The sequence below is a fragment of the Otolemur garnettii genome, unplaced genomic scaffold, assembly GCF_000181295.1.
Source record: "Otolemur garnettii isolate 467f Iridium unplaced genomic scaffold, OtoGar3 scaffold00094, whole genome shotgun sequence".
NCBI classification, from domain to species: Eukaryota; Metazoa; Chordata; class Mammalia; order Primates; family Galagidae; genus Otolemur; species Otolemur garnettii.
In genome coordinates, this window is record NW_003852489.1 from 5,520,731 (window position 1) to 5,532,640 (window position 11,910).

General features: G+C 42.1%; 1 protein-coding gene across 1 annotated transcript in view; it reads right to left on the minus strand.

The window, feature by feature from the left end:
- BCAS3 (BCAS3, microtubule associated cell migration factor) overlaps positions 1-11,910 on the minus strand; it is a 611,572-nt gene that overhangs the window by 592,509 nt on the left and 7,153 nt on the right. Inside the window, exons 3-4 of the mRNA XM_023516602.1 lie at positions 9,043-9,097; positions 3,043-3,144 (exon numbers count right to left, since the gene is read on the minus strand). Coding sequence (XP_023372370.1) covers positions 3,043-3,144; positions 9,043-9,097 — 157 coding nt within the window. The remainder of the gene's footprint in view (positions 1-3,042; positions 3,145-9,042; positions 9,098-11,910) is intronic.

Here is an 11,910-nt window from a genome sequence, read left to right on the forward strand (position 1 = left end):
TAGAAAAATTAGCCAGGAGCAGTAGAGCACACCTGTAGCACTAGTCACTGGGGAAGCGGAGGCAGGAAGATCACTTTGAGCTCAGGAGTTTGAGGTTGTTGTGAGCTACGATGATGCCACTGCACTCTAGCCCAGCAAAAGAGTGAGAGACCCTGTCCCCCTCCCCCACAAAAAGAACTGAAATCAGAGTCTCTAAGAGAAGTATACCCATGTTCATAGTAGCATTCACAATGTCAAAAATGTGGAAGCAACCCAAAAGTCCACTGATAATGAATGGATAAAGACTGACTAATGTACGTACAATGAGATATTACTCAATCGTAAATAGAAAGGAAATTCTGACATTTGCTAAAACACAGATGAACCTTGAGGACATTATGATAGGTGAAATACGTCAGTCACAAAAAAGGCAAATACTATAGGATTCCATTTACATCAGGTTGATTTAGTGTTCACAAAATCATAAAGACCAAATGTAGGACAGCGATTGCCAGAGGCAGGAGAGAGGGAAAAGTGTGGAATTATTGTGTAATGAGTACAGTTTGTTTTATGAGATGAAAATAATTCTGAAGATGAATGAGGGCAATGGCTACACAACAAGGATAGTTCTTATAACCACAGAACTACATACTTAGGAATGGTTAACATAGTGAATTTAGCCAGGTGAGGTGGCTCACACCTGTAATGCTAGCACTTTGGGAAGCTGAGATGGACAGATTGCTTGAGCTCAGGAGTTCAAGACCAACCTGAGTGAGACCCCATCTCTAAAAACAGCCGGGCATTATGGTGGGTACCTCTAGTCCCAGCTACCTGGGAGACTGAGGCAAAAGAATCACTTGAGTCCAAGAGTTTGAGGTTGCTGTGAGTTGTGATGAAACAGCACTCTACCAAGGGCAACAAAGTGAGACTCTGTCTCAAAAGCTGTGAGTTGTGATGAAACAGCACTCTACCAAGGGCAACAAAGTGAGACTCTGTCTCAAAAAAAAAAAAAAAAAAAAAAGAATTGGAAACAAACACACATTCAATGTAAACTCAAGAGCATATTAGTCAATGCCCAACTAGAATATGAAAGCAACTCAGTATGTTTAAAATAGGGAATTTGGTAAAGACAACTGGCTGCATAGAAGGGCTGAGATGCCAAATAAGGAACTGTGAGGCAACCTATCCATTAGCAACAACAGGAAGGCATTGCCACCCCTAAGCTAGGGACACAGAAGAGTACAGGGTGGAGGTCACCTAGCAGAACATGGAATGCCACTGAGGTTACTAAGGGGAAGCTAGAACCATGAAGACAATGCAGCCGCTGACAGAAAGAAGGAGGGAATAATATGCTTCCCTTTCTCCCATCCCCCCTTCAGTTTCTCATCAGTGACTCCCAAACTCAGTTACAAAGACAACAGAGGTGACAGCCTGGGAAACAAACAAACAAGGGGCAGTCAGTGCCTGTGAGAGAGAGCAAAAAAAGAGAAATAAAATTTATCTGAAAACAGACTTGGTGCGATGGCTCACTCCTGTAATCTAAGCACATTAGGAGCCCGAGGTGAGACCTCAGTCTTGAGCTCAAGACCAGCCTGAGCAAGAGCAAGACTCTTTAGTGTCTACTAAAAATAGAAAAACTTAGCTGGGCATTGTGGCAGGTGCCTAGAGAGCTACGAGCAAGGCTGAGGCATAAGGATCACTTGAACCTAGGAGTTTGAGGATGCTGTGAGCTAGGCTGAGACCAGGACACTTCAGCTTGGAAAACAGAGTGAGAGACTGTCTCCAAAAAAAAAAATAGAAAAATGTATCTAAGAACAAACAGACCATGCACTAGCATAAATTCCATTCAGAAAACAATAACTCTCAAGCCTAGAAAGTTCAATACTAATAATTATGAAACGTGAATTAATAACTTCTTTTCTAAGAAAATTTTAACCCACTTTAAGGTTACACATTGTGTTATGGTTACTATAAAATGTGTTGTACAATATAATATTTAGCTCTAAAGAACATCTCTATAGTGTGGTCTCTACATGTTACCTTTTTAATTAAAAATAAATTTGCTATGGGTGGTGCCTGTAGCTCAATGAGTAGGGTGCCAGCCCCGTATACCAAGGATGGCAGGTTCAAACACAGCCGCAGCCAAACTGCAACAAAAATAGCCGGGTGTTGCGGCGGGTGCCTGCAATCCCGGCTACTTGGGAGGCTGAGGCAAGAGAATCACCTGAGCCCAAGAGCTGTAGGTTGCTGTGAGCTGTGACACCATAGCATTCTACCAAGGGTGACAAAATGAGACTCTGTCTCTAAAAAAAAAAAAAGAAGAAGAAAGGGTGGTGCCTGTGGCTCAGTGGGTAGGGCACTGGCCCCATATACCAAGGGTGGCAGGTTCAAACCCAGCCCCAGTGAAACTGCAACAAAAATAGCTAGGTGTTGCGGAGGGCACTTGCAACCCCAGCTACTTGGGAGGCTGAGGCAAGAGAATCGCCTAAGCCCAGGAGTTGGAGGTTGTTGTGAGGAGTGTGATGCCACAGCACTCTACCAAGGGCCATAAAGCCCAGGAGTTGGAGGTTGCTGTGAGCAGTGTGATGCCACAGCACTCTACCAAAGGCCACAAAAAAAAAAAAAAAAGAAAGAAAGAAAAAGAAATTTGCTTTGGCCAGGCATGGTAGCTGCTCACGCCTGTAATCCCAGCACTCTGGGAGGCCGAGGTGGGTGGACTGCCTAAGCTCATGAGTTCAAGAACAGCCTGAGCCAGAGCGAGAGACCTCATCTCTAAAAAATAGCTGGGTGTTATGGCAGGCACCAGCTGTCTCAGCTATTTGGAAGGCTGAGGCAAGAGAATCACTTCAGCCCAAGAGTTTGAGGTTGCTGTGAGCTGTGATGCCACAGCACTCTACTGAGTGGAATAAAGTAAGACTCTGTCTCAAAAAATAAATAAATAACACTGTTTTGAAAACTACAAAATTACTATAAGAGTGAATAATCTGACTAAAGTAAACGTTCTCTTTTTAGAATCAGGTCTAAATTAGAATCATGTCAACTCAAAATAAACATTTAATTCACATGTTCCACAAAAGTTAAAACCATACCATTTAAATCTGCATTTTCAAATCTGACCCAGACAATTTTCTCCTTTTCTTCTGTTAGAGGTGTTCCACTGTAAGCCTGCATAATAAACAGAAATGTTTGAATAAAAATATTTTATAGCTCTAACACTACTGATGTTTCAAAACAAAGAGTGTCTAAAACAGCACCAACACTAGATCTCTCCAACTTCACCAACCCTATACTTTGGTAAAGTAACACATTTTGATACAAAACTACTGTCAAATTATCTAGGAGTGTGATAACCATAGTCAAAAAACAATTTTTAACCTATTAAAAAAAGTACATTAAAAAAAATTACATAAACCTAAAATTACAACCATCAGTCTATTATGAAGCATCACTATAATTCAAAGGCACACAAAACACTAAACCAAACCACTGGTCAACAAATTAAGAAGGCTTAAAAAATAAACAAAACCACTACCCTTATCTACGAAGTTCCAAGATGTTTGACAGCAGCCAATTTACACTCTACCTACATTTTTCAAGAGTGTGACTGCACTTTCTCATTTTCTTATCTGTCTTCTAGCCAAACCTATCAGCTAATTCCTAGAAGTCTGAAAGGGTCACAAAGATAAGCATTAATGTCCAGTAACTGTCAACAGTATTTTAAAGGAGGCATCTCTCCATAAAGCATGTTTTATTTAAAATTTTTAAAAGAAGCAAGCTGCAGTGGCTCACACCTTGTTATCCTAGCACTCTGAGAGGCAGATTGTTGGAGCTCAGGAGTTTGATATCAGTCTGAACAAGACTGAGAGAGCCTGTCTCTACTAAAAATAGGAAAACTACCTGGGCTGGCACACAAGCAAACAAACAAATAAAATTTTTAAAAGATTATATATACTTAAAAGAATTTAGATTATTAACAAAACAGCTGCAAGTCTTTTGTAATTATAAACTTGAATTCAGTTTGCAGAACAATTTATTTAATACAAACTGTGTCAGGCCTGGTCTGGTGGCTCATACTTGTCATTCTAGCACTCTGGGAGACCCAGGCAGGAGGATCACTTGGACTCACAAGTCAAGACAAGCCTAAGCAAGAACAAGCCCTCATCTCTAAAAATATCCAGGTATTGTGGCAGGCACCTATAGTCCCAGCTACTCGGGAGGCTGAGGCAAAAGGCATGGTGGCTCAGGCCTGTAATCCTAGCACTCTGGGAAGCCAAGGTGGGTGGATTGCCTGAGCTCCTCGGAGTTCAGTAGCAAAGCCAGACTGGGTCTCTACTAAAAATAGAAAAAACTAGCCAGGTGTTGTGGCAGTCGCCTACAGCCCCAGCTACTCGGGAGGCTGATACAAGAGGATCACTTGAGCCCAACAGTTTGAGGTTGCTGTGAGCTATGACGCCAAGGTACTCTGCCTAGGGCAAGTGAGTGAGACTCTGCCCCATAAACAAAACAAAACAAACAAAAAATATATATATTCAGAAAGTACTCATTATACTCCTTCACCCAGTTTCCTCTAATGTTAATTATATAATCTAAATAAATCTTACGTTATTTATGGTACATCTGTCAAAATTACAAAACGTTGTGTATTACTATTAACTAAACGCCAGGCTTTACATAGATTTTTACAATTTTTTCCACTAATGTCCTATCTCTGCTCTAGGATTGGATCTAAGTTGCATTTAAGACACTTTTTCCCTATGTTAGTCTTTCCTTTATCCTGATAAAACAGTGACATTTTCAAATTTTTCTTCAGCTTCGCAGACTTACTCTAAGACCACTTGGTCTTGCAATGTTATTCAACATTCTCCCTGTTCTGCTGCAACATCTTCAAAATGCTCTCATCTGACTTCTCAGGGATACCCAGAATACAAGGCCGAAAGAGGCCTTTCAGTGTAATGCTATTCTTGAACCTCTTTTTTTGCTTTGTTTTGTTTTGTTTTGTTTTGTTTGAGAAAGAGTCTCACTCTATTGCCTAGGCTAGAATGCCATGGCCTCTAGCTAGCTCACAGAAACTTCAGACTCCTGGGTTCAAGGAATTCTCCTGCCTCAGCCTCCAAAGTAGCAAGGACTACCAGCACTAACCACAATGCCCACCTAATTTTTCTATTTTTAGTAGAGATGGGGTCTTGCTATTGTTACTCAGACTGGTGTCTCAAGTGATCCTCCTGCCTCAGCTTCCCAGAGAGCTAGGATTACAGGCATGAGCCACCACACCTGGCCCGATTCTTGAACCTCTTTTTGCTTTCCTTATAAGGGGGAAAGAAGTCTTGTGTAAAGAGGCTTATATGCTTTCACTATGACTCAAGTTTTCCTCTTTCCTTAGACATGGAGTTCTTTTATATTAAGCTGTTTTTGAGAAAATTCTGTGAAGCTGACTAAAGCAGCTGTGCAGCTGTTGTGTGCCTTCATGCAGGGCTGCACAGAGAAGGCAGGCCATATCATTTCGCCTCTCAGCTTCTTATGATCTCCTTTACCCATGTTTAGATCCTTGCTTCTCTGTGAGACACAGACTCAATCAGTGCTCATCCTCACCTTTCATTTGATGTCTTTACAGAATTCAGCAACTGCTTTTGTTCTTTTATTTAAAGTCTAAACATTCATCCCTAACTGATTAAGATTTAATTCCTTCTCCTTTTATACCTTATCTGGATCTGGGAGTTGTTTTGTTTTAGTTCTTTTTTTGTTTGTTTGTTTGTTTTGAGACAGAGCCTCAAGCTGTCCCCCTGGGTAGAGTGCTGTGGCATCACAGCTCACAGCAACCTCCAACTCCTGGGCTCAAGCGAGTCTCCTGCCTCCGCCTCCCAAGTAGCTGGGACCACAGGCGCCCGCCACAACGCCTGGCTATTTTTTGGTTGCAGCCGTCATTGTTGTTTGGCAGGTCCGGGCTAGGGATTCGAACCCGCCACCTTAGGTGTACATGGCTGGCGCCTTACCCGGTTGAGCTATAGGCGCCGAGCCTTTTGTTTTAGTTCTTAAAGACAGGGTCTCCCTCTGTCAGCCAGGCTGGAGGGCAGTGGTGCAATGGGAGATCACAGCTTACTGTAACCTTCCTGGGCTGAAGTGATCCTCCTGCTTCAGCCTCCCAAAGTAACTGAGCTTACAAGCACGAGACACAGACCTAGCCTGGTTTCCAACACACATACATACACACGTAAGCACAAATTTATTTTTTAATTTTATAAAACATAGCTATAATCACTGTGTCATTCTATTCATTAACTTTTTTCATTGTAGAGAGAATAACTTATACGTTGTACTATTATCAAAAGCGTAATTTTTTTTTTTTTTTGAGACAGAGTCTCACTATGTCACCTTGGGTGGAGTGTCATGGCATCACAGCTCACAGCAACCTCAAACTCTTGGGCTTAAATAATTCTCTTGCCTCAGCCTGCCAAGTAGTTGGGACTACAGGCGCCCACTACAATGCCCGGCTATTTTTTGTTGCAGTTGTCATTGTTGTTTAGCTGGCCCAAGCCATTTTGAACCTGCTAGCCTCAGTGTATGTGGCTGGTGCCATAACCACTGTGCTGCAGGCACTGAGTCAAAAGCACAATTTTTAATTACTGAAAATTATTCTATAGTAATTATGATAAATCATCATTTGCTTAATAATTGACATTTGACCTGTCTACAATTTTTTATGCTGAAAATGTGAGAATTTCATACACTGAAATAAAGAGCTCTGAGCTTTAACTTTTTTTCCTTGTTAAATGATCTTTTTAAAATAAGTTTTTATAAGTGGAATTATTAGAGCACACTACCACTAGCCATCAATGCAATCACAACTAAAATTAATTCAGTGTGTAATAACTAACGAAGCTGCTACCCAACCTAACAAAACATTTTCTCTCTTTAGGAGTATATCTGCAGACTCACAGAATAATTTCTAGGCTCCATGAATTTTATGATCCCCACTATAAAGCAGGAAGTAGAATATAACATGAGCAGGAAATATCATTTTCCAGCATCCAACAACGAAATACTGCTGTGGGATTTTGAATTAAATATGGAAAAAATAGCCTAGCACGGTGGCTCACGCCTGTAATCCTAGCACTCTCGAAGCAGGTGGATTGCCTGAGCTCATGAGTTCGAGACCAGCCTGAGCCAGAGACAGAGACAGAGTGAAACCTTGTCTCTAAAATAGGCATGTGTTGTGGCAGGTGCCTGTAGTCCCAGCTACTTGGGAGGCTAAGGCAAGAGAATCACTTAAGCCCAAGAGTTTGAGGTTGCTATGAGGTGTGACACCATGCATTCTACAAAAGGTGACAAAGTGAGACTCTGTCTTAAAAAAAAAAAAAAAAAAAGAAGGAAAAAAATGTTAGAAAGTTTGTTTGGCAGGTACAGCAGCTGAAGCCTATAATCCTAACACTTTGGGGGGATCACTTGGGATCAGCCTGAGCAAGATCCCATCTCTACCAAAAAATAGGAAAATTAGCTGGGCATGGTGGTATGCACCTATAGTCACAGGTATACTATGCCAAGCTCTACTGGGGAGACTGAGGCAAAAGGATTGCTTGAGCACAGGAGTCTAAAGTTGCAGTGAGCTATGATGACACCACTGCACTCTAACCCTGAGTGACTTTGTCACTTAGAATTTATGACATCTTTGGCTCATATGATCATTTAGACTATTGACTGTACATCATAAATCTACATCTCTGCCCTGGATCTCTAGTCTCCTTAGGCTCCCTTCAACAAAGACTACTTAATACCTGCTTTGCTTTATTTTATGCTTTATATAAATGATATCCTTTAAGCCTCAAAACAAACCTATAATGAATACAATGATTTATCCCATTTTACACACAAAAGCACAGATGTTTAGAAAGGTTCAGTAACTTGTCCAGAGCTAGAAGATGTAGACCTGAAATAGAAAGCCAAATCTAATATCAAAGTCTGTGCTCTCAATCACTAAGCTGCGCTAAGCCCAATGTGCAAAATATTAAGTTATAATTTTTCTGCCAAATAAAACAAACACCTACTGTGACTGCCTGGTCCCCATCACATATCTACTCAACTTATCAAAGTTGGGTTTTATTCTGCTCTATGCCTCAATTCAAACGGCATGTCATTCATTAACCTTCTTTGATGTTCCCCAACTGGATTTAATTTACCTTCCACTATGGTTAACATGGCATTTTGTTCCTAGGACCCTCACATCAAACTGAGACTGGTTCTGTGAATGTCCTTTTTGAACAGTACAGTTACAGACACCATGGTAGTCAGGGAAGAGCGACACAGCCACAAGGAGGAAACACGGAAACCTTTTCCTTTAGTAGTTTGACTAGAACAGTGCTTCCCAAAGCTCCTGTTTAAGAATTACCTGAGACTCCTTTTTTTTTTCTTTACCCTGGGCCAGCAACTGAGATTCTTACTATAGACAAAAGTTACTAGACAGCCTCAAATCCAGTGTGCCAGATGCTACTCTCTGAGACAGGAAATTATTACCACTTTTAACAAGTATGCCAGTGATACTTAGTTTAATTATGGGCAAGAATACGATCCTAGTAAGGCTAGTCTCACATTTACATAAAGGGACGTATAAGGGGCTTAATTTATTTTAACTTAGAGTATCAACTTAAAAATGCTGCTCAACATAAAAGAGATGTGGATTTGTGCTAGATATGAGTTCATATCTAGTTAATTAAGTACAGAGTGTACGTTGCATTTCTCACTTCAGACAGGCAACAATTAAGTAGGACAAGAGAAAGATTTTAGAACTAGAACCCAGCTAGAGCGTCCCAAATCTCAACTCTCTACTAATATTTCACCTTGATTCCCCTCGGGAGAGCAAGTCCTAAGGAATACTAGTTATGCCCTCGTCATCACAACACTGAGGTCCATGTACACAGTAAAAACTGTGGTTCCCATGCTCAGGAGGCTAAAACATCAGAATCCTTTCTGAAGCTGCTGATACTAGTGTCAAGTTTAGAAAACAGAACATTTCAGAGGTTCCCTGGCCAAAGGCAATACCTACTATCTCTGAAATTACACACAGACACTTACCTGTGGCACAACGTCCTGTAGAAAAGTCACAACACTTTCCATGTAAGACTGCTCTCTGGAAAAGGGTGAAATGGATAAAATTTGTCATGAGACCTTAGCACAGAGCAAGAAAAAACTCTACTTACAAGTCCTCATAAAGTCATTCTTAATAAAACAATTTAAAAAAAAAAAAGGCCAACTCTTATCACTTGATAATTCTGCTAAACCATTTTCTAGTTTCACGAGTCTTTGTATATGTTATTTAAATGCAAATTATATTATGGCATTTTAAAAATTTATCTCTTTTATTTGTTGTGTAAGGTTTTTGTTCTTGTCTGTTTGGTCTCATTCTGCTGCCCAGGCTAAGCAGCAGTGGCGTCATCATAGCTCAAGGCAACCTCAAACTGTTGAGCTCCACGGATCCTCCCAGCTTAGCCTCCCAAAGTGCTGGGATTAAGGCGGACAGGCACCACGCCTGGCCTTTTAACATTATCTTTTTTTAAAGGTCATGTTTACTATGGTACTAGTTAATAAGAAAATGAAAAAAAAAGTCACGCTCACCTAATTTGATAATTTCTAACTTGTATTTGAAAGAGTGATTGCAGATGGAAGATCTGGCTAAGGTAGGACCTTCTTCTTGAGTTAGAGAATGCCCAACTTAGAGCAAGCAGAACTGTTGCTGATGACTCAGTATTTAGCGAACTAGTCTTTAAATTTGTTATGAATCTTGTTTCTTACCTGTATGTAGCAAATGAGTGTGCATTTTGCTGCACATGCAGGCATTAGAACTCACATGTTTGGCACAGACATGGGAAAACATTAAAATCCATACAACTGAAGTGAAAAAATCATTAAGAATAATATATATATGTGTGTGTGTGTCTGTGTGGATACACACACACAAATATGGCCTGTTTTTCTGGGTTTGGTTTTTTGTTTTTTTTTTTGGAGACAGAGGCTGTCACCTTGGATAGAATGCAGTGATGTCATCACAGCTCACTGCAACCTCAAAACCCTGGACTAAAGGGATGCTCCAGCCTCAGCCTCCTGAGTAGCTAGGACGATAGGCACCCACCACTATACCCAGCAAAGATTTCGAGTGGAAATAGAGTCTTGTTCTTGCTCAGGCTGGTCTGGAACTTCTGAACTCAAGGAATCCTCTCACCTTGGCCTCCCAGAGTGCTAGGATTACAGACATGAGCCACTGAGCACAGACCCCAATTAACATATTTATTTATTTATTGAGACAGTCTACCCTGTGCCTGGTGTAGAGTGCTGTGATGTCATAGCTCATGGCAACCTCAAACTCTTGGGCTCAAATGATCCTCTTGCCTCAGCCTTCTGGGTAGCTAGGACTACAGGCACCCACCACAATGCGCAGCTATATTTTTGGAGATGGGGTCTTCCTCTTGCTCAGACTGGGCTCCAACATCTGAGCTCAGGCTATCTACCCACCTCCACTTCCCAGAGTGGTAGGATCAGCTACAGAGCCCAGCCTTACAAGTAATATATTTTAAACAAGACCAGGTATGGTGGCTCACACCTGTAATCCTAACACTCTGGGAGGGCAAGGCAGGTGGATTGCTTGAGCTAACGAGTTCAAGACCAGCCTGAGCAAGAGTTAAGACCTCAGGGGCAGCGCCTATGGCTCAGTGGGTAGGGTGTCAGCCCCATATACAGAGGTTGGCAGCTTCAAATCCAGCCCTGGCCAAACTGCAATAAAAAAATAGCCTGCGGCGCCTGTGGCTCAAGCATAGGGTGAACACATTTTAACATCTGTAAGGCGGGACAACATGGCGCGGGGGAGGAGCGGGGGCGGAGCCAGAGTGGGGGCAGGGGACGGGGCGGGGCAGGGCCTGACAACAATGCAAACTTTGATAAGCAGTTCTCAATAATCACTTCTCAGCAATTATTTATTACAGTTTAACATTATAAAATTAACAAAAATAATATAAAACTCATATTCTGGCAAAATAGCCATATGGCAGCCGAAAACCGTATATTCCCTTCTTGTTCTCCAGCCTGTTCGTGCATTCTTTCCAAAAATCGGGACTTTTTTAAAACACCGCGGGACACAGGACAAATTGTTGAAAAGCAGGGCTGTCCCGCCAAAATCGGGACGTCTGGTCATCCTACTCAAGCAGTTAAGGCGCCAGCCATATACACCTGAGCTGGCAGGTTCAAATCCAGCCCAGGCCTGCCAAACAACAATGACAGCTGCAACCAAAAATAGCTGGGCATCATGGCAGGTGCCTGTAGTCCCATCTACTTGAGAGGCAGAGGCAGAAGAATCTCCTGAGCCCAGGAGTTGGAGGTTGCTGTGATGCCAGGTTAACACTACTCAGGGTGACAGCTTGAGGTTCTGTCTCAAAAAAAAAGCGTTCAAAAAAATAGCCGGGCGTTGTGGTGGGCGCCTGTAGATAAACAGCTACTTGGGAGGTGGAAGCAGAACAGCTTGAGCCCAGGAGTTGGAGGTTGCTGTGAGCCATGATGCCATGGCACTCTACCCAGGGCGACAGCTTGAGGCTCTGTCTCAAAAAAAAAAGAATAAAAAAAGTAGCCAAGTATTTGCTCGGTGGCCGTAGCGCAGAGGTTAGGGCACTAGCCACATGTACTGAGGACTGGCAGGTTCAAACCCAACCCAGGCTTGCTAACAATAATGACAACAACAACAAAAAAATAGCCAGTGTTGCAGCGGTCACCTGTAGTCCCAGCTACTTGAGAGGCTGAGGCAAGAGAATCACTTAAGCTCAAGAGTTGGGGGGTGGCAGCTGTGGCTCAAAGGAGTAAGGCCCCAGCCCCATATGCTGCAGGTGGCAGGTTCAAACCCAGCCCCAACCAAAAAAAAAGTTTGGGGTTGCTGTGAGCTGTGATGCCATAGCACTCTAC